At 38.3% G+C, this 23475-nt stretch overlaps 1 protein-coding gene across 2 annotated transcripts in view; it reads left to right on the forward strand.

Annotated features, from left to right (window-relative positions):
• NTRK3 (neurotrophic receptor tyrosine kinase 3) overlaps positions 1-23475 on the forward strand; it is a 471829-nt gene that overhangs the window by 384318 nt on the left and 64036 nt on the right. For both annotated transcript variants that reach the window (XM_020964687.2, XM_020964678.2), the window contains 2 exons: positions 6864-7036; positions 10432-10675. In XM_020964687.2, coding sequence (XP_020820346.1) covers positions 6864-7036; positions 10432-10675 — 417 coding nt within the window. The remainder of the gene's footprint in view (positions 1-6863; positions 7037-10431; positions 10676-23475) is intronic.

Genomic DNA, 23475 nt, shown 5'->3' on the forward strand with positions numbered 1-23475 from the left:
GCATGAAGTGCCTTAAATTAATAAAACTTTCCGATGAGTATTCCACAAGTAATCTAAGCCATGACAGACAGCATCATTGAAAGAAATTGGTAGCCTCCCAAGGAAAGTACTAAAAAGAAGACTGTATTCTTATGGAGGGATGAGTTCTGGCTTGTTTATTGGTAAAAAAAAATGATCATTTTATAGTCACACATTGCATAAGTGCTATGGATGTCCAAAGGGAGGCCCATGTGAGGGACACCTAAACCAATAGGACATGGAACCCTTTGATTATGGTGATGCTCTCCACAGGTAGAGGCTCTCATTAAAAAAAGCAGGGATTCTTGTCTATGACACATACAGCATTTAACAGCTTTTCAGCTGGGAATGAGCAGATCCCTTTCTGCTCGATCACCAGAACCCCTTCTCAAGCCTTTGGTGGTCTCTCAGACACCCCTTGGCTCCATTGAGCTTTACTTAGCTTGCCAAAAGTTGCATTGTTTCCAGTGCATAATAAATAAGAGTAGAAAATTGTTTGCTGCTCAGCTATCCCTCCTTCTTTCTTGGATAGAAAAGCTTATGGAGCTCAGCTAATGGCACTGGCGGTTGGCTTTGAACAGTGTAGGAGAGTAATTCCTTTTATAAACCAAAAAAGTCTGTTTACTTCTCCCCTTCCCACACACTCTACTGCAATGTATGCAGCATGTGTGTGTGTGTGTACATGTCATGTACACATTTGAATATTTCCAAAAATCCATGATTTATCAGTACACATGCTTGCTCCACTGATGCAGATTATAGACGGTGTTTTTTTTATTTAATTTTTTTCTGTGCTTCGTTTTTTATTAATAGTTACTGACATTCAAATAAATACAAGTAAAAAATGATCCTACGCAAAACCATGTACTCCAAGTTGTTTACAGTTTAGTTCAAAATGTGTATATTAATTTTTAACAAAATAATAACAAAACTACCCTGTTTGTTCCATACAACTTCTGTTCCCTTTTAACTCTATGGATATTCTCAGATTTTATCATTATTATTATTATAATTATTATTATAATTATTATTATTATTCCTTTATAATATGTTCTCATAATGTTTTCTTCATTCTGTATCCCTGTCTTAAGACAATAATTCTTCATGAGCTTCCATGGCCAAAAAAAAAAAAAAAGAAAAGAAAAGAAAAAGGAAAAAAATCATCACTTAGAGGCCAAGCTTCTGCCGATCAACCTTTCTAAATTTTGACAGGATACTTTTATGATGACACATACAAACAGCCCATTTCTAGGGGACTTTCTAGTTTGGCAGGATTTGTTAGAATTTGTGTTTTTAAGAAACCAAGGACACCTCTGTGCCATGATAAAGCTTCTGAGGAGGATCTCAGGATTTTGAGCAGGGAAGAATTATGTTGGAAGTTATCTCATCTACCACTCTTGTTTTGGAAACTGAGACCCAGAGAGATGAAATGACTTGCTCCAAATTACACGTGTATAGCAGATAATATGTATAGTAATCAGGGGCATCTCTGATTTACTGCACTGGGTCACCTCCCAAGGAACTAGATACATACTTTGAACCAGCAATCATGGTTGTATGTTATACACACATACACACATACAAACACAACACATATATAGGAATCATTGTGATGTTTATATTGTATATACATATATGGAGTATCAGATGAGGAGCAGAAAGAAAATCAGTTTGGCTTGATCAAAGAGTGAGGGAGAATGATTGTCTCTTGACAGACATGCTGAGACCAGGTTGTAAAGAGTTTTAAATGGTGAACAGAAGGGATTGTATTTTGTCCTAGAGGCAATAGGGAGTCACTGGAGTTGATGAAGTAGTGGGAATGACATGGTCATATCTACATTAAAGGAAAATTATTTTTATAGCAATGTGTAGGATAGACTGGAGTGATGAGAAATTTGAGGAAGGGAGACCCATAATGAGGCAGTTGCAATTGTGTAGTCGAGAGGTGATAAAATAGCATCATATCCATGTATTGAGAAAACTTAAAATTCATTGTCCCATGCAAAATCACATCTCAACCAAAGAAAGGAAAACAGAAAGAAGCATTTAAACACACACACACAATGGCTCAAAAGAATTATTAACTGATAAAAAGTATATGTCCCCCTTTTTGTGTGAGGCAATTGGGGTTAAATGAATTGCCTAGAGTCACACAGCTAATAAATGTTATGTGTCGGAGGCCAGATTTGAACTTAGGTCCTCCTAACTCCAGGGCCAGTACTCTTTCCTCTGCACCACCTAGCTGCCCAAGAACATGTACTTTTAACACTAATACAATTTATTTTTTCATCCAACTAAATACCTTTGCTTAATCTGTAAGGCAAGATGAATTAGCATTGGATGAAATGAAATCAGCCTAAATATAGATGTGTAGAAAGTGTTAGGAAACAACTTCTTTTCCCTCTTCTTCCCAAAGTAAGCAGAAAGGGAAGTGGAGATAGTGTAGAAGGCACTCTCTTCAAACGTTTGAAGGGAGGGTTGTCAGATGGACTAGAGATTATATTTGTTCTGCTTATTTCCTTTTTTTTTTGAGGCAATTGGGGTGGGGACACACAGACAGTAAGTGTCTGAGGTCACATATGAACCTGATCAGGTCTTCTTGACTTCAGGGATGGTGCTCTTTCTACTTCATTACCTAGCTAACCCTCTGCTGGTTTGCCTAGAGGCAGTTGTGTACTGGTAAATGTTTAATAACCAGTTCTTTGGGGGGAAATGTACATGCACTGACTTTTAAGTTTAATCTGAATTATTAACATTTTCTGTATCAATACTAAGCAGTCAACCAAACAATGACTCAAGCCCTGATTTATATTTTTTGCTGATCCAGAAGTGTAAACGTTCACATTGAAAATTTAACAACCAACTGTCCTAAGCTGGTAGGAACAACAAGGAGCAGTGGAGAGAAATGGCAGAGGCAGATTTTGGTTTATATTGTGAGGGGGAAACCATTCTAAGGAGAGAGCCATCTAAAAGTAGACAGCATGGGCTGACTTTGGAGGGAGTAGGTTTACTTTCACTTGATGTATTCAAATGAAGGCTGCATGGCTCCTGGGAGTAGGAATGAGAGTGGAATTACAGAGGGAACTCTTGGTCAGGTAGAAAATAAGGTTATATGGCCTCAGTATTCTCTTCAAATTATGAGATCTGGTAGTTCTGTGAGAACAAGAATGTTGTCACTTGTGAAAGAATCTTCCAAAATTTCAGATGAGGTGATTTGAGAGGCAGTGTGGTATGTTGGAAAATCATTAAGCCTGAAAGTAGAAACCCTGATTTAACCATTTATTCACTATGTTAATAAGATCATTATCCTTAAATCTCAGTTTTCTTGTCTATACAATTGAATAAATGTACTACCTACCTCATTTGAGCTTTTCTTCTATTTCCTCCCCCCTTCCTCCTTATCCTTCTACTTCTTCCTCTTCTCCTCTTCCCTCTTTATCATCATCATCATCATCATCATCATCATCATCATCATCATTATTCTTCAAGGTCATTTTCTCATAATCTCTTTTCCATGGCCATGCAGAAGAACAAAGAAGGAGAAAAGTCGATTTAATAACTTGAATGCCATCCTAAGCCAAAGGATTATGCTCTGATTTTAGATTCCCAGGTAGAAAGTCATTGTCCTCTCCTAGTCACCTACATCCCAGTATCAACATTTCTCAGGGAAATGGGACTATTTAAAGCCCAAACCCAACTTGTTCCCTCTTACTTATTAGTAGTTAGTTAGAATAGTAATAGGTACCAGATATGGAGTCAGAAAGATCTGAATCTGAATCCTACTCAGACAGTTGCTATGTGAGCAAATCATGTAAATTCTCTCTGTCTCAGTTTCCTTATGTGAAAATAAGAGATTTAGTCTCCATGGCCCCTAGAGTTCCTCAATCTCTAAACCTATGAACGTAATTATAACCGTTAACTCCTCTTTAGCAGTAATAATGAAAGTACTTTGCAAGTCTTAGGGTGCAATGTAATGTAATCTACTATGATTATAATTATCTGTTCCTCGAAGCATACACATTTGAGGCTTCAAGCCTAGGTAGTAAAAAGCCCATTTTGATGTTAAAATGACCTTGATATTGAGCAAAAAAGAGAAAAAGAGCCAGATGTTTGTTTTGTAAGCCCAAGAGAAACTCAGAAATAGTCAACTGCAACACAGCAATAGCTTCAGGGGAGGTGGCTGGTGCTGTCCAGCCAGATTCAGCGTGGAAAATAACCAACTGTTGCCATTGATGTCCATACTGTGAAAAAGAATGATTTAAAGAGATAGGGAAAGGCCTTTTGGTTAACTGACATTTAGTCTGTTTTTTTTCCCTCTAATAAATCAGACACCTACATAAATCTCCATGCTTACCCCTCCACCTAGGGTGAGTGTGTTTATGTCAATATCATTATCTATATTGAGATCCATATCTTGATAAATGAGTGAAAAAGAATTTTTAAGTGGTTACTATGTGCCAGGCACTGTGCTGAGTGCTGGGGATGTGGATACAAGACAGCAACATAGTCCCTTCCCTCAAGGAGTTGTGAGGTTATGGAGGAGTGTTGTGGACAAGGAAGATAGAGATAATGTTGATGGGAGTCATAGGGCAATTAACTTACTAGGAATGGTAGCAGTGATATAATTACTTTTCTCAGGGGTAGAGTAAGAAAGGGAAGGGGAGAGAATAGGCATGAAGTAACATGGTGTGGAGATGGTCAGGATGTAGCATGGTGGGCTTGGATCCAAGCATGATAGGATTCACCATTCAGAAGCCTGTGGTCATAGGGGTAGGTATTTGAGTTCAGAGCTGGAAATGATGGCTAAAATGTAAGTGGCATAGTACTGAGATTCAGAGAAGTAGCACTATCGATCTGACACCTGCTAGCTGTGCGATTCTGGGTAAATCGCTTAAACCCTCTATGTCCAAGCAAATCTCCAGGTCTATAATTTTTTTTTTCATGATACTTTACTTTTTCCCAATTACATGTAAAAACATTCATTTTTTAAGATCTTGAGTTCTAAATTCTCTCACTCCTCCTCCCCCTCCTTGAGATGGTAACCAATTTGATATAGGTTATACACGTACAATCATATAAAACATTTCCATATTTGTCATGTTGTGAAAGGAACAAAGACAGCAAACCCACAAGAAATAAAGAAAGTGAAAATAGTATTCTTTGATCTGCATTCAGACTCTATTAGTCCTTTCTCTAGAAGTGGATAGCATTCTTCATCATGAGCCTATATGACTTGAAGAGCATTTGATGTTCTGTATTGATAGGAGTTCCTTACCAGGCATTCCCTATACCAATGAGATCAGAAGGTCTGGTAAAAAAAATGTGTCTGTGTGCATCTACATCTACATATAGGTATACACATACATACATATAAACATACAAATATGTATGTGTGTATGTGTGAGTACATGTGTATACAAATGCAAATGCACACAAGATATATAGATCTGTCAAATCATCCCAATAGGCAGTTGCCTATTCTGCCTACTTGCATAAAGCTAGTACTGTATTTAATAATATTGGCTATATAGCCAATGTATGCTTAACAAATATTTGTTGAATGCAAGAATGTCTGAAAATGATTTAGTATGTTACCTCTACCGGATAACAATTACATTTTAACAGGCCTTTACCCAAAGGAACAGTACGGGAATTTCAGACACTTAACACAGAAGAGATGGAAAAGATATTTTTGGTCAGCCTCTGTCAAATCATCCCAATAGGCGTTTGCCTCTTCTGCCTACTTGAAAAAATCTGGCCCTCTGTGCAATGAAAGCAGAGGAAATACACTCATCTGCCATTAGTTCATTGTGTGACCTTCAATGAGTCATGCCAACCCTTTGGCTTCATTTGCTTCAGCTGTAAAATGAGGCAGTGGATTAGATGGAAAGTAAAGTACATTGTAGCTTGACAATTCTGTGATTCTATTAAGGTCCATTTTAATCAAGCAGAATGATGAAAAATAGAGAAATCTCCATGTTGCCCCAGTTTTCACCAGCCTAAAATTTTGTGGTGGATCCACTTCCTTTTTCTAGTATTTTTTTTTCATCCTCATTCCCTTCCCACTCCCCACATCAACATTTATCCGTGTTCTTAGATTCCTACTGACCTGCTTGAAAGGCCAAGAGAACATAAGGGTCTTCATCGGATGTAGGAAATAGGAAACAAACATTAACGGTGTTAATGTTCCTCTGTAGATCCCTGTGGGCCTAAAAATATGACATATGAAAGGCCAAAGCAGAGGATTTGATATAATGAAAAGACCTTTGTCTCTGGATTCAGAGGGCCTGGATTCAAAGTCACTTAACCTCTATGGGCCTCAGTTTCTACATCTGTAAAATTCAGGGTTTGGATTAGGAGGCTCCTGAGGTCTCCTGTAGTTCAAGATAGGTGATCCATTTCATATCTCATTTCCTACATACTAATCTACAGACTAACCTATAAAGTTATTCTAATGGATGTAGCCTTTGCAAATGAGAGATCTAGGTTCTGTTCCTAGACCTCCTATTGGTTGTGTGTCCATAGGTAATTGTGTTTTGTCTCAATTTGTTTCCCTGTCAAATGAGAACTGGTACCTTGGTGTATCTTTGGGAGGAGGGAAGCATTCAATAAGTGGATAGTTTGAAATCTGGCATTAAAAATGACAAATGGTCATGATGGCAAAGGGGGAAGACTAGAAACCTTGTCATTGTGATTTGAGCCCTACCTTTCTTAGTCAATATCTCAGTATGTGTTATTTCTTTAGGGTCTATGAGTTAATGGTACTGTGATGGATACTCTTCAGCATACAAAACAGACATAAGCTGTGGTTTCTAGTAGTTTATAATCTGTGTCCTACCATGTAGGCCTTGAAAGACCCTACCCTCGCTGCACGTAAGGATTTCCAGCGAGAGGCAGAACTACTCACCAACCTACAGCATGAACACATTGTCAAATTCTATGGCGTATGTGGAGATGGAGATCCTCTCATCATGGTCTTTGAGTACATGAAACATGGAGACCTCAACAAATTCCTCAGGTAAGGAAGAGCCAAATTAGGATCATATTCTGGGAGGGTGGGCCATCTGGGCTCTGACCTCATAATGGGCCCAGAATCTTGACCCAGAACACCAGGTTATAGGAAATGGGAGACAAAACAAATCTTTTTCCAAGGCTACCTCCAATTGGCAGTGATGTGTTATCACTCTGGAAAGGTCATCCAAGACCTGTCCCAAATTTCTGTCTAAATCCAGAAAATAATTGGGGAAGTTAAGAGTAATCATTGTTCTCACTTTTCATTCTATTCCCTGATTCCAAGAAGGGACCAAAAGAAAGAGCCTCAAAATGGTAAAAAAAAAAATTATTGTTATTATTGTTATTGTTATTATTATGATGATTAGCAGTATTTCTCACAGTATCCAGTAAAGAGCCAGGGCCTTGAAATTAGAATATTCTGGCTTCATTTCTTGACCTTGACCAATCCGGTTTTTTTTTTTGGAGGGGAAGTTGTTGTTATTGTTGTCTCAATGTTCCCATCTGCAAAATGGGGATAAAAATTCCTCCCTTCTTCCTCTTCCTTCTACTATCACTACCCTACTCCATAGGATTATTTGATGGTGAGTGAAAATTTTAAAGTGACAAACTAATCATGGAAAAAGGATCATAAGAAGAAGGACTATTTGAATTAGTTTAGACTTCCTTGACCTTTTACTTTAAAATAAGGTAAATAAATCATATAAGAAGGGATCCACCAGGGCCCAGAATGGGGAACACCTAGCTATTTTAAGTTCTCAGAGTTTCCTGTTCGGTATAGTGTCAGACCTTAGGGCAATTAGAAGCTGAAGAGGTGAGATTTTCTTCCCTAAAAAGGGGAGATATGCCAAATCACCATGTGGAAGTGAAATTTGATACTCAGTATCACAGTTCCTTTTCTTTACCCCAATATGGCTCTCTTTTCTTTTCTTCCCACCTCTAAATGTTCTAGCTCTAGTGCGATATGTATATCTGAGAGCAGTTACAGAGGACAGATGCAGCCATCAGCATGTGGCACTGTTTATCTTAGTTCTTATTGGCTTGCACTAGTATATATAGAAATCAGTATCTGTCCATTTTCTTGCCCTTCTGAACAAGCACATGCTTTCCAATGGAAGAAGCTGAGTATCCCCAACTTGGAACCTGCCTTGTTGCCCCAATCCCCATCTAGAGTCTTTGTTTAAACAAATTTTGAATTAGAGATCAAGCTTCTGAGAGAACAAGGTTTGTAGAAGCCTTTAATCAATGCATCAGCAAAGTATAATGCATTTTGGCTTGAAGTAACTACGTTGTGTATCTCGACTTGAGGTGTCATCCATGGGCATTACCCAGAAGAAAATTCACATTCAGGAGGCATAAAAGCCTGGAAATATAATAGATAATGGGGGAAATGGTCATGGGTTGATGGAATTGAAAAATCTTTGGACTTGACATTATAATTTGGGCTACCTATTGGTCATAGGGGAAAGTGGGGAGGATTTAAAGTATTGATCTGACTTCTTTTGATATAACTCCTTAGGATTTTCTGTGGCTGAAAGTCTTTTGATCTTTTTGTTTCATAGAGGAACATCTTCCCCTGATATTTAGGATATTGAGCTAGGAGTACATTTGAATTCAGGCATTACTTCTGTCTGACTGAGACAAGACTCGTCTCTGCTCACATTTTCCCAGGGTAAAAGAAATGTGTTCCATTTTCAACCACATCCTGTCTGTAAGGGAGCTCAACAATCTTTGATGCACTTTATATCTCTGTCAAGGCTGGCCATGGGCTCTGCCATGGCTGTTAACATGCCTAAAACTAGGGAGGAGGGCAAAAGAGAGAGTAAGAAATGAAGTAGGAGAAAAGGAAGAATAGGGAAAAAGAGGTAGAAGGGAAGAGATAAATAGGGGAGGAAATGTCATCCATGCCATAGGTTGTCTCCTCCTTCTCTTTAAAGTGATCAATATTGCTTAGGAGAAAGTGGTTAGAGAAAAGCAAAATAGAAGGAAATAATGATGTCTTAGTGTAAGAACCCCTTTTTGAATCTGGTGATAGGCTCCAAGGAAACTGACAGATAACCAAGTTCTAAATGTGTGTTATTTCTGTTGCTAAAGAGATGTGTCTGGGAAGCAATAATGTACAATATTAATGAGAGCACAACCTGTTCTCAGAATCAGTGAGGACTAGTTTTCCAATGTTGCCTTTCCAACATTTGGGACTTTTGCCTTAAAGGCCTGGGTAGGTTTCAAACTCAGCTTCATTAGTCTCTCCTCTCATTTTACATCCATCAGGGAAGAAAAGCTCTGTTATTCCTGACTTCCCGAAAATCCTAGTGTCATTCAGGCTGAAATACCCTGACCCTTCTCTGGAGAAAGCCAACTGTTTCCTTATGCAATATTAATGTTAACAACAACAACAGCAATCCTACTAAACTAAATAATAATAATAATAATAATAATAATAATAATAATAATAATAACAATAGTAAATGTTTACCATCTAACACTTTTCCCAAAACTAAAATGATATGATTTCATGCATGATTTATCAATCTAGTCCTTGTAGATCTCAATGGAAGGTGGGGACTTGATGAAAGTAGGGCACACTTGTGTATACTGTGTGTTCAAAGTGAAGATGACCCTCTGGTCTCCACAACTATTTGCAGTGAGGATGGGGAAGGAAGAGTTGTGATTTTCTGCTGACATCAACTCTTTCCCAAGCTTTCAGTGGAATGGGGAGGGTCAAGACAGCATAAGACAATAAAATAAATTTGTCTGAGTTTAATGATGCCTTTCAATAGATATTGGAGAAGCAGTAAAGTGGCCTGAAGGTTTGCTCTGCACAGGGGCTTCCAGCCTACAGCTTCATAAATAAAGTCCCTGGATTTTATTACTGCTCATTGGCCTCATGGAGAAAAGAATGAACAATAAAGTGACCAGTTTGACAGGGGCCAGGCATTATAATAGGAAGTCCTGGACTGGGTTGATAGTGGGGAATGTTGGGCCAAGCTCAACGCTTTTCCTTAGATTCACCAACTCTATCCTGTCTGTTTTCCCTGTTCCTCAAGGCTCCCTATCTCTAAGCCTTGTATTAGAATAGTAGGAGATCTCCATGTTCTAAGTTTGGAAAGTACTGGTAACTCTCCTAAGCCATTGGTGAAATACTACAAGAAGCAGGGAATTGATTCTTGGGAGTTAGTTTAGTCATAATGAGTCAAAAGACAGAAGCCAAGCAGATGATCTTTGTATAGGTTTTCTCTTGAACTGACCTATAATGGAAGACTTGGAGAACAAATAGGTTGAAAGGGAATTTTCTTTTACCATCTCAAAGAGACAATCCAAAGACTGGAGAATTTAGGTTGCCTTTTTTTATGCCCTTCATGCATTCTTTCTATTCCTTCTCTTTTTCTCTATTTCTTATAGGGCTCATGGTCCAGATGCTATGATCTTGGTAGATGGGCAACCTCGCCAGGCCAAAGGAGAACTGGGTCTATCCCAGATGCTACACATTGCCAGCCAGATTGCCTCTGGCATGGTATACCTTGCCTCACAGCATTTTGTCCACCGGGATCTGGCCACCAGGAATTGTTTAGTCGGAGCCAACCTATTGGTGAAGATCGGAGATTTTGGGATGTCAAGAGATGTCTATAGCACTGACTACTACAGGGTAAGGCAGCTTTCCTTAGTAGGGAACCAGCAAGAGGGTAACTCAGCAAGCTCTAGAGTGATGTAATCAGTGAAGTGCTATTCATCGCTGTGCATATCTGTCTTTGTCATGTGTTCTCTCCCTCTGTCACTTTGATGTGTTTGTAACATACACAACCATACCCACAGGTAAATTCACATTGATATTCCTTATTAATTTGGCCAATTTAATCTCTGTTAAAACTTGTTTACTTGTACACCTTCATATTCTCTCATGGACACTTTCTCTCATTACATCCTTAGCCCCAGACTGGCAACAGCTCATGTTCCTTCCCCCTAATTGCATCTCATGCTTATCCCTTCATGCATGCACAAGCGCACACACACACACACACACACACACAGATTTACTCTATACTGGCACTGTTTCTCATATGTGCCCACCCCTGTCTCTGATATAAACTGGCTCTAAAAGGATCTGTTCCCAAGGGTAGGACTTCATTCCATCTCCAAAGAATATATTGACAACACCAAAAAGCAAAGGAATGTAACAAGGATGATTACAGACTAACAGAACGTGACTGATAGGAGGAATTAAAGAGAGTTTAATACATACAGTTGAGAGGAAAGATAACCAAGAGACTGTTTGCCAGTTGGTTATTTACTATGGAGAAGAGCGAAGGTTAGACTTTGGGAAACATTTTTTGTACTACAATTGGGGGCAAGCCTTCTTCTTCTTCTTCTTCTTCTTCTTCTTCTTCTTCTTCTTCTTCTTCTTCTTCTTCTTCTTCTTCTTCTTCTTTCTTCTTCTCCTTCTCCTCCTCCTCCTCCTCCTCCTCCTTTTTCTTCTATGTAGTGATTCATTTTTCTCAGTCCTCATAGATGACTTTCACAGGGCTTTCATGATCCTTTGCTGAAAAAGTCATTGAGACTTTATGACATTCATTTGGTTAAATCTGAAAAGGTCATTTTTGCTGTGAAAGGAAAGGATTTACACACTACTTCAGAAAAGTGGAAAGAGGTTGGTAACAGGAAATCAGATGAGATAGCTAAAAAATTTTTTGGAGATAACTACTGCCACAGACAGATATACATCTGGGTAGCCCAGACAATATTGGACTTGGAATAAAAAAAACCCGGATTCAGATTCCAGCCTGGGACCTACTGGCTGTGTGACCCCGGACAAGTTCCTTCATCTCTCAGAGAGTTAGATTTTTTTGTTTTTGTTTTTCTTTTCCTTTAAAATGAGGAGGTTGGCCTATATGATCCCTAAGGCTCTTTCCTGCTCCAGCATCTTGTGCTTCTGTGGTTTAATTTAGTGATTTTGCATATTGGGTATATGTGTTTATTGGGAAAGGGGGGGTAGATGAAATGGAAACATAAGGAGTGTGTTGGGAGGAGTAGTTTAGAGTTTTATGAGATGGGGATCACTGGTTTCACCTTCTGCGTGGGGGTGTGGGTGATTGCACTGTGTGTAGCTAACACAAAAATTCCCTGATGCATTTTTGTGTTCCTGTCCCAAGACTACAAGGGGTATGTGATTGATGCTGGTTCCCTCCATCTGGCTCAGTCTGTAATCCCTGATAGTGCCACCAGAAGGGAGATGACCTAATGTCCAATGATAGTTCCACAAGAGATTTGATGTGAGAAGTAGCCTGGAGCTAAGAAAATAGACATGAGAATGCCCTTCATGATTAGAGTGAGAGACAGCAAGCAAACCCAAGGACAGGAGCCAAAGCATTGACATTACAGCTACTGTAGAATACCTGGTCGTATGTCACAGTAGAAAGAACAATGGCTCTATGATCAGAGGGTCCGTGTTCAAATCCTGTATGACCTTGGACAATTTTCTTAATCTTCCTAACCCACAGTTTCTTCATCTGTGAAATGGCATGGTTGGAATAGATAGCCTTTGAATTCCTTTCCAGTTTTAGAGCATGAGCCTGTGGCCACAAGGAGAAAGGTATAGCTAAGGCATATTGGGTAAATCCCTTGCTCTCTTGTGTCTCCCAACTGCTGATAAGACCCAGATATTGAAACAAAACAAAACTAAGATATAAAGCAATAGCAACTCCCACAGGCTAAGAACAGGAGAAAGTCTTCCAGGAAATGACCAGTGAGAGTGGTATCTTCTTATCAGCATCTCTATCCATTTTACAGTAATTTCCTGGAGAAGCATCTGGATGCAGGAGTTACTGAGGGTTTCTTGGGTCATGGGCCCATTTGGATTCCTTGCATCAAGCTGACTCTGGCGCCATTTAATTGCCTTCTGTACTTTGTGTAATGGGTTTCTTTGGCCTGCGCTTAGATTTATGTTGGTGTTGATGGAGGCAGAAGGATGGCTTAGCTCTTGGCCTACCCAAGGCTTCTATGGCAGGACAGAGAATGGGTTGCCTGTGTTAATCAGGTCTGTTCACCATGTGCACTGGCTCCTGAGTCCAGTGGAGCATCTGGGGAAAATGTTTTTCACCAGAACAAGTGGAAAGTGGGCATCACGATTAGCTTACAAGAAAAATATTGGCCTTGATTCTTCCTTATTTTTATTTTATTTTTAATTAGCATTGGTCACTGGCCAAATTGTTCTGCTCCCTGTCTGCACAGCTCTTTTCACCTCCTTCTGTCCCAGTGCTTTAGAGCTCAACAGCTCTCTTCTCCCAGTGAGAAAGTATGGATTGCTAATCAATTGATTGTTAATCATTCAACTACTATTACCTTAAGTACCTATTCAGTACAATTCAACTAGTATTACATTAAGTACACATTGAGTATAGGGCAGCTATGTGGTGAAACAGATAAGGCACAGGGACCTGGAGGCATGAAGACCTGGGTTGACACTTACTAGCTGTGTGACCCTGGGCAAGTTACTTAACCCTGTTTGCCTCAGTTTCCTCATCTGTAAAATGAAGGAAATGGCAAACCACTCCAGTATCTTTGCCAAGAAAACCCCAAGTGGGCTCAAAAAATGTCAGACATGACTGAAATGACTGAACAACAACTCACCTAGTGCAAGACAATGATATAGATGTTGTAATCCCCATTGTAGAGGTTGGGTAGCCTTATCCTAATTGATCTGTTCCCCAAGGCAGTTTATAGAGCACATTGAAATAGAAGGTAGATTCAAGGATCATAGCTAAAGATCTGAAAGAACTTCAGAGGTCATCTAGTCCAACTCCTCCACTGTACAGATGTAAAAACCAAGGCCTAGAGATATTAAGTGACTTGACCAAAGTCACACAGAGAAGTAGCAGAACTGGGATTTTTAACTCAGGTTCTACTACTCTTGAGTTCCGCATTCTAGATTCAATGTTCTTTCCACTTCACATTGCCTCCTAAATCAAATTAGAGGATCAGACTGTATGACCTCTAAGGTCTCTTCCAGCTCTGTGACTCCTGAAGGGAAGACTGGCTACATCCCTGGCATCTCTGGTTTCATGTTCATGGCTTTGAGTAGGTGTAATTTATGAACCTAACTCTCTCAAGTGATGTGTCATTTGTCACAAGGGGATGGAGAGAGAAAATGAGAATGGCTTCACAAAAACTCATTGGTTCCCCTAAAAAGACTCTTTGAAACATGTGCCTGCATCTTTTCATGTAAAAAAGGAATGTTCATGTGAAAAATCCAAGTTTATAGCATCATAGATTTCAATCTGGGAGGGACTTTTGAAGCTATCCGACAGATGATGTAGCCTTCTCCAAGCATATTATAAATTGGTAGTAAAGCCATGCCTAGGATTCCTGATCACTAGTCCCCTTCCCCAAATCTCTTAGAATCTCCAGTGTTCCTTAATTTTCTAATAGCAGAGGCTGAAAGGGAACCCCACCAAGATGTTCCAGGAAGTTTTATTATTGAATCCCAACTCTCAGTTCATATAGGAGCTAGACTCTTTCCTTTCTAATAAAGCTGGAATGTTGGAACTGCCCTAGATGCAGCAACCTACATATGAATGGTCTGTGACTTTGGGTAAGTCACTTAACCCTGTTTTCCTCAGTTCCTCATCTGCAAAAGGTCTAGAGAAGGAAATAGCAAATCACTTCAGTGTCTTTGCCAAGAAAACCCCAAATTGGTTCACAAAGAGTTGGATACTACCAAAATATTTCATCATCTAGAAAATGAAGGAATTGGTCTCTTTCTCTTTTAGATCTCTAAATCTCTGAATGCAGATCATCAGTTTAAAGTCTTAGAAACTTGTCTAGGGCACCCAGAGAGAAATAACTTGCCAGAGGTCACATAGCCAGGGTGTGGCAGAGTTGAGACATGGACCAATGTCTTCCTGACTCACAGGCTGGATCATTATGCACTTACTCTGCCATGATGGTCTCACATTAGGATATTATACATAACTATTCTTAGATGCCTTAAAAATGTAATTAACTGAATGCAATGTGGGGAATCTAGCTGGATCATCATCAAGTAGAATGATTCCTCCCCTAGGCCCCAATGTACTTACAGCCCTGACCAGCTTGGTGCTTTTAAATTGATTGCCTTCAGACCCTATCTGTCCTGGGCTCCAACCTGAAATCAGTAGAGCTTCCAGGCATCCTGTGCATGTCTTCCCTCCGTGGTGGCAACAGGTATGTCCTTACATTCTATCTGGTGAATCCTAGAGCTAAGTTCAGTTTCAGGTGATTTATATAACATATTGTTGAGTACATAGCAGCTGAAGCCCTGAGAGAATGCAGTAATTTATCATATTCTGGGAACACTCTGAAGGATTCTATCTGAAAACTGATGTGATTTGACAGGTTCGCAGCTCTCTGCTGCCCTGTATTTACTTAAATCTGTCGGGTCTAGGCATTTGCTCACTGTTCACACCTAGCACAGCTAAATGCAGATAACTGGGGAATCTGAGCACAGAGTTGGGTGTGTGTGTGTGTGTGTGTGTGTGCTTCCCAGTGTGTATTCCAGAACTGGGATTAACTCCTCCTTGTTTTCCTCCTCTCCCATTTTTAATCTCTTAAAAACAAAGAAAAGCACCATCTGGCTCATGCATAAGTGGGATGCAAACGGTTTACAAAGGTGAACTGCTTAATTTCCTGTTACACGTTTAGATAGAGTAAACAAACATTCATGCAACAAAGCAACAGAGCGATTTGTTCCTCTCTTCTTCTAAGTCTGTGTCTAAAGACAGATGCCTCCTTCCCTGTGTGTACCGTTATGTATTCACATCAGCGGATGCTTTTAAACCTGGCTGGCTTGCCTAAACAGAATTTTGTACCCCTGCTTTACCCAAACCCAGCCCTGCCTGGGACTATACTAAGTGGAAATCAAATTGGGGGTGAAAAAGGAAGAACCTGGTATAACTAAGGAGAAAAAAGGCCCAGATATTAGCTCCGGAATGTGAAAAAGGAAAAAAAAGGAAACCAGCATTTATTAAGCACCTACTATGTGCCAAGCAGTCTGTTAAATGCCTAGCAAAAAGTTGTCCTTTCAGGAGTTTTGATTTGTCCACTCATGGAAATGATGTTGATTATTATTAACTAAGTGAAAAGAAATTTTCTGGAGCGCTCTCTCATTCCCACTCCTACTTCGACCTCTCCACACTCCCAAATCCACTAAACCATTTAAAAACATTTCTAAAGGAAGAGATAGCACAAGCATTTTACTAGGAAGACATTCATTAGAATAGAAGATATCAGCAGTTCCCATAGTCATTCCATGAATGACTTTAGAAAGAAAGCAACTTGATGTCTGTCTAATGATCTGTGAGGTGCACATACATTTTGTGCTTTTAGAGAAGAGATTTGCAATCAGTAGTGTGTATTATGCCAAAAATGTTACATGAAGGCTGTTTAGTGGCATGTAGGTAGGTTGCCATCTCCTTGAAACTTGTGTGACCTCCTGCCAGCAATAGCCAACACCCAGCTTATGGCTACTTTTACCTGTTCCCATTAGGGTTAGGAGTCAGTGGGCATAGGCTTTTGGCCCCACCTTTCTACTCTAAACCTCCAAGAGGGTTCAGCCTGGAACAACAGAAGGGAAAGGTTATGTGCTGTCCTTTTTTTTTCAGCATATGGTTTTTTTTCCCCTCAATTTTAAAAAACATTTTTATTTAAAGTTTTGAGTTCCAAATTCTATCCTTCCCTTTATTGCCCTCCCCTCCTCCCTCCCTGAGATGATAAGCAATCAGATACAGGTTATGAATGTGCAATTATGTGAAACATTTCCATATTAATCATTTTGTACAAGAAGACTCAAATAAAAAAATGAAAGTAAAAAATAGCATGCTTTACTCTGTATTGAAACAATATCAATTCTTTGCATGGAAGTGGATAGTATACTTCATCATTAGTCCTTTGGGATTGTCTTGGATCATTGTATTTTTGGGAATAGCCAAGTCATTCACAGTTTTTCATCAAACAATATTCCTGTTACTGTGTACAACTTTCTCCTGGTTCTGTTCACTTCATTATGCATCAGTTCATGTAAGTCCAGGTTTTTCTGAAATCATCATACTTGTCATTCCTTATAGCACAATAATATTCCATTATAATCATATATCACAACTTGTTCAGCCATTCCCCAATTGAGGAGTATTCCCTCAATTTCCTATCCTTTGCCAACCCCTAAAAAAAAACTGCTATAAATATTTTTATATGAATAGGTCTTGGGATGTAAACCTAGCAGTGGTATTGCTGAATCAAAGAATGTGCACAGATTTGTGGCCCTTTGGGCATAGTTCCAAATTGCTCTCCAGAAAGTTCACAATTCCACCAACAGTGGATTAATGTCACAGTTTTCCCACATCCTCTCCAACATCCAACTTTTTGGGGGGTCATATTAGGCACTCAGAGTTGTTTTAATTTGTATTTCTCTGATCAATAGTGATTTAGAACATTTTTTCGTATGACTATAAATAGCTTTGATTTTTTGTCTGAAAACTGCCTGTTCATATCCTTTGACCTTTTGTCAATTGGGGAATGACTTGTATTTTTATAAATTTGACTCAGTTCTCTATATATTTGAGAAATGAGGTCTACCAGAGATTCTTGTTGCAAAAGTATATTCCCAGTTTTATGCTTTCCTTACAATTTTGGTTGCATTGGTTTTGTTTGTGCAAAAATTTTTTGATTTTGTATAATCAAAATTATCTATTTTACATTTCTTAATGCTCTCTATATCTTCTTTGGCCCTAAATTCTTCCCTTATCCATAAATCTGACAGCCAAACCATTCTGTGCCCTCTTAATTTGCTTATGGTATCACACTTCATGTGTAAATCATGTACCCATTTTGACTTTATCTTGGCATACAATGTGAGATGTTGATCTATACCTAATTTCTGCCATACTGTTTTCCAGTTTTCCTAGCAGTTTTTGTCAAATAATGAGTTTTTGTTCCAAAAGCTTGGATCTTTGGGCTTATCATTTACCAGATTACTATGGTCATTTACTATAATGCAATTTTTACCTAATCTATTCCACTGATCCACACTCTATTTCTTAGCCAGTACCAGGTTATTTTGATAATTACCACTTTATAGTTACAGTTTGAGGTCTAGTATGGCTAAACCACTTTCTTTCACATTTTTTTTCATTAATTCCCTTGATATCCTTGAGCTTTTGTTCTTCCAGATGAATTTTGTTTTTATTTTTCCAGCTCTATAAAATAATTTTTGATAGTTTGATTGATATGGTACTGAATAAGTAGATTAATTTAGGTAGAATTGTCATTTTTATTATATTGCCTCAGCCTACCCATGAGCAAGTAATATTTTTCCAATTGTTTAGATCTGACTTTGGGTGAAAAGTGTTTTATAGTTGTAGTCACATAATTCCTGGGTTTGTCTTGGCAGGTGAACTCCCAACTATTTTATATTGTCTATAGTTATTTTAAATGGAATTTCTCTTTCTATCTCTTGCTGCTGGACATTGTTGGTAATATATAGAAATGCTGATGATTTATGTGGTTTTATTTTGTATCCAGAAACTTTGCTAAAGTTGTTAATAATTTCAAGTAGTTTTTTAGTTGATTCTCTAGGATTCTCTAAGTATACCATCATATCATCTGCAAAGAGTGGTAGATTTGTTTCCTCATTGCCTATTCTAATTCCTTTAATTTCTTTTTCTTCTCTTATTGCTATAGCTAACATTTCTAGTATAATATTAAATAATAGAGGTGATAATGGGTGTCCTTGCTTCACCCCTGATTGTATTGGGAAGGCTTCTGGCTTATTCCCCTTACAGATAATGCTTGTTGATGGTTTTAGATAAATATTACTTGTCATTTTAAGGTAAGCTCCAGTTATTCCTATGCTTTCTAGTGTTTTTAAAAAGAATGAGTGGTGTATTTTTTCAAAAACTTTTTCTGCATCTAATAAGATAAGCATATGATTTCTGTTGGTTTTGTTATTGATATGGCCAATTATATTGATGATTTTCCCAATATTGAACCAGCCCAGCATTCCTGTTATAAACCCCATCTGGTCATAGTGTATCATGATATATATTGTGATGTATTGCTGTAATCTCTTTGATAGTTATTATTTTATTTAAAATTTTTGCATCAATATTCATTAAGGAAAATTGTCTATAATTTTCTTTCTCTGTTTTGGTTCTTCCTCATTTGGGTATCAGCACCATATTTGTGTTGTAAAAAGGAATTTGGTAGGACTCCTCCTTCACCTATTTTTTTCAAATAATTTATATGGTATTGGGATTAGTTGTTCTTTAAATGTTTGGTAGAATTTGCTTGTGAATCTGTCTAGTCCTGGGGATATTTTCTTAGGAAGTTCATTGATGGCTTGTTCAATTTATTTTTCTAAGACTGTCTTACATAAGTATTTTATGTCTTCTTCTGATGATCTGGGTAATTTACATTGTTCTAGATATTCATCTGTTTCATTTAGATTGCCAAATTTATTGGCATATAATTGGGCAAAACAGTTCCTAAGAATTGTCTTAATTTCCTCTTCATTGGTGGTGAATTCACTCTGTTCATTTTCAATACCAGTAATTTGGTTTTCTTCTTTCCTTTTTAAAATCAAAGTAACCAATGTTTTATCTATTTTATTGGGTTTTTCATAAAACCATCCTCTAGCTTTATATATTAGTTCAATGGTTTTCTTACTTTCAATTTTATTAATTTCTCCTTTGATTTTTAGGATTTCCAATGAGGTGTTTAGTTGGGAATTTTCAATTTGTTCTTTTTCTAGCTTTTTTAGGTTGACTGTCCAATTCATTGATCTTTTTCTCTATTTTATTGATGTAAGCAATTAGAGACATAAATTTTCCCTTAAGTATGACTTTGGATTCATCCCAATATTGTTTCGTTATTGTCATTTTCTTTAATGAAATTATCAATTATTTCTATGATTTGTTCTTTGACCCACTTTTTTTTAGAATTAGATTATTTAATTTCCAATGAATTTCAATCCCACTTTCCATTGTCATTATTGATTGTAATTTTTGTTGCATTATGATCCGAAAAGGATGCAATTACTATTTCTGCTTTTCTGTATTTGGTCATAAGGTTTTTGTGTCCTAATACATGGTCACTTTTTGTGTAGGTGCTATGTACTGCTCAGAAAAAAGGTATATTCCTTTCTAATTCCATTCAGTTTTCTCCAGAGATTTGTCATCTCTAACTTTTCCAGAATTTTATTCACCTCCTTAACTTCTTTCTTGTTTATTTTTTGTTCAGACTTATCTAGTTCTGAGAGGAAAAAGTTGAGGTCCCCCACTAGTATAGTTTTATTGTCTATTTCCTCCTGTAACTCATTCAACTTCTCCCACAAATATTTAGATGCTATACCATTTGGTCCATATGTGCTTAGTATTGATATGACTTCATTGTCTATGGCACCTTTCAGCAAGATATAATTTCTTTCTTTATTTCTTTTAATTAGATCTATTTTTGCTTTTGTCCAAGATCAGGACTGCTACCCCTGCTTTCTTTGCTTCAGCTGAAGCATAATCGATTCTGCTCCAGCCCTTTATCATTACTCTGTGTGTATCTCTCTGCTTTGAAAGTGTTTCTTGTAAACAACACATTGTAGGATTCTGGGTTTTAGTCCATTCTACCATCTGCTTTTGTTTTATGGGTGAGTTCATCCCATTCACATTTATAGTTATGATAATTAACTGTGTATTTACCTCCATGCTATTTTTTACTTGTTTATCCCCCCTCTCTTACACCCCAATCTTTCCCTCATCACAAGGCTTTTACTTTCCATCACTGCCTTCCCCAATATACTCTCCATCTTATCAGTACCCCTTCTCCTTCTATAATCTGCATCCTCATCCCTTTTCACTTCTTATAGGGTAAGATAGATTTCTATATCCAACTATGTATATTATTCCCTCTTTGAGCCAATTTTGATAAGAAAGGTTTAAGATTTGCCCACCCCATCTTTCCCTCCATTATAATAGCTCTTTCATGCTTCTTTTATGTGGAATAATTTACCCCATTCAATCTCCCCCCTCCTTCTTCCTGTGCAATTTTCTTTCTCACTCCTTTATTTTATTTTATTTAATTTTGGTATCATCCCATTAAAGTCACCTTATATCCGTATCTCTGTCTACATATACTCCTTCTAATTGCTCTTATAGTAATAAAGTTGTTAAGTTACAAATATTATTTTGCCATATGGAAATATAAACAATTTAACCTTATTGAATTTCTTATGTTTTCTTCTTGTTGTTTCTTTTTTTACCTTTTCTTCCCCTTGAATCTTGTATTTGGAGGTCAAATTTTTTATTCAGCTCTCATCTTTTAATTAGAAATGCTTGAAAGTCCTCTATCTCCTTAAATATCCATTTCCCCCCCCCAAAAAAAAAGTTTATATTCAGTTTTGATGGGTAGGTTGTAATCCTAAGTCCTCTGCCTTATGGTATTTCATGTTCCAAGCCCTCTGGTTCTTTAATGTGCAAGCTGCCAAATCCCATGTAATCCTGACTGTAGCCCTACAATATTTTGTTTTTGTTTGTTTTTGGCACCTGCAACACTTTCTTCTTAACCTGTAAACTCTGGAATTTGGCTATGATGATCCTAAGAGTTTTCATTTTGGGATCTTTGAGGCAGTGATTGGCAGATTCTTTTAATTTCTGTTTTTCCTTCTGGTTCTAATATATAAGAGCAGCTTTCTTTGATAATTTTTTGAAAGATGGTATCCAGGATTTTTTTTTTGATCACGGCTTTCAGGTGGTTCAATAATTCTTAAGTTACATCTCCTATGTCAGTTGTTTTCTTAATGAGAAATTTCACAGTTTCTTTTTCTTCTTCTTTGTTTTATTTTTTGGATTTAATTTTAGTGTATCTTGATGTCTTATAGAGTCATTAGTTTTCTCAATTCTAATCTTTAAGGAATTATTTTCTTCAATGAGCTTTTTTACTTCCTTTTCCATTTGGCCAATTCCAATTTTTAGAGAGTTATTTTCCTCTGTAAATTTTGTATATCTTTTCCCATGCTATTGACTCTCTTTTCATGGTTCTCTTATACTACTCTCATTTCTTTTCCCAATTTTTCTTGTAATTCTCTAATTTGCTTTTTAAAATCCTTTTAAAGCTCTTCCAGGAATTCTTTTTGGGCCTGAGACCTAATTACATTTTTCTTTGAGGCTTCACATGTAGCCACTTTAACACTATTGTCCTCTTCTAAGTTTATGCCTTGATCCTCCCTATCACCATAGTAACTTTCTATAGTCAAGCTCTTTCTTTGTGTTTTTTTTCTTTTTTGCTCATTTTTATGCCTTTTTTGTGACTTGGTGTTTTTGTGTGTTAGTTGGGCTCTGGTCCTGCACTGTCCCAAGCTTTTTGTACTGGTGCTATAGGGTCTCACTTCTGGCTTTCACTGGGCTTCAGGGCTTAGCTGCTTGCTTACTCTGGAGGGTAGGCTTCCCTTCTGGCTTGTATTAGGGGGTGGGGTGTCCCTGTTGGCCTCTTTTGGGTGTGGGGCTTAGCTGTAGGTCCACTCCAAGGGTGAGGACCTTGCTGCTAGGTTGCTATGGCCCTGGATGAGGGATCTTATTGCTCATCTGCCTCAGAGATGGGGCCCTGCTGTTGGGTTGCTATGGAAACAGGATCTCTCTTCTGGTAGGCTCCAGGGGTCAGGTCTTTCTGTTAGCCAGGCCCAGGGTGGGGCTTCACTACTGGTCAGCAACAGAGTCAAGGCCTCGCTGGTGCCTTGTACTAGGTGTAGGACCACTGGAGTGGGGGCCTTGCTGTGCTACACAGACTACTTACTTGCCTAGGGAGCTCCTGGCTTGCAGGAGGGCAGAACCTCTCTTAGGGATTGCCCCAGGCTTGGAGCCTTGCTGAAGGCCCCCTGTTGTGAGGCTGGCTGCTGCTGCTTTTGGACCTATCTCTCCTCCCACCCTAGTGAGACAGACCTTTCCTTTCACATGCCACAATCTTGGCACTGGAAGTGTGTGCTATATTTTGTACAGGTTACCAATCCATGCTTTTTATCAATATTTTTGGCCTGGTAATGCGTAGGCAGACCCATTAGATATGTAGTCCAGCTTAGTGGGGTTGCTCTTAGGGTTCTGCCAACCACCTGGAAGCCTTAGAAGAGATTCCTCATAGATCTTTAGCTGAGAATGATAAATGCCCCTGAAGAAGGATTACTAATGAGACAGCTTTGCCTGTTAGCAGAATCTAGGGGAGCAGTACCAGACCATTTCACTCATGTAAAAGAATTTATGAAGCAGCAGATGGGTGCCACATATTGCTGGTTATTGTCTCTACATGCACCTAGCCACATTGGTGTGCTGAGGTTAAGCAATGTATTCACACTGAACCTAGGTGGTATTTACTGCGTGGCTGTTTGGCAGGATTGCAAGAAGCTCATAGCTTTGGGAAACCTGCTTGCTTTCTCCTGGTGTA

Source organism: Phascolarctos cinereus, unplaced genomic scaffold (genome assembly GCF_003287225.1).
Source record: "Phascolarctos cinereus isolate Bilbo 61053 unplaced genomic scaffold, phaCin_HiC Scaffold_3;HRSCAF=262, whole genome shotgun sequence".
Taxonomy (NCBI): domain Eukaryota; kingdom Metazoa; phylum Chordata; class Mammalia; order Diprotodontia; family Phascolarctidae; genus Phascolarctos; species Phascolarctos cinereus.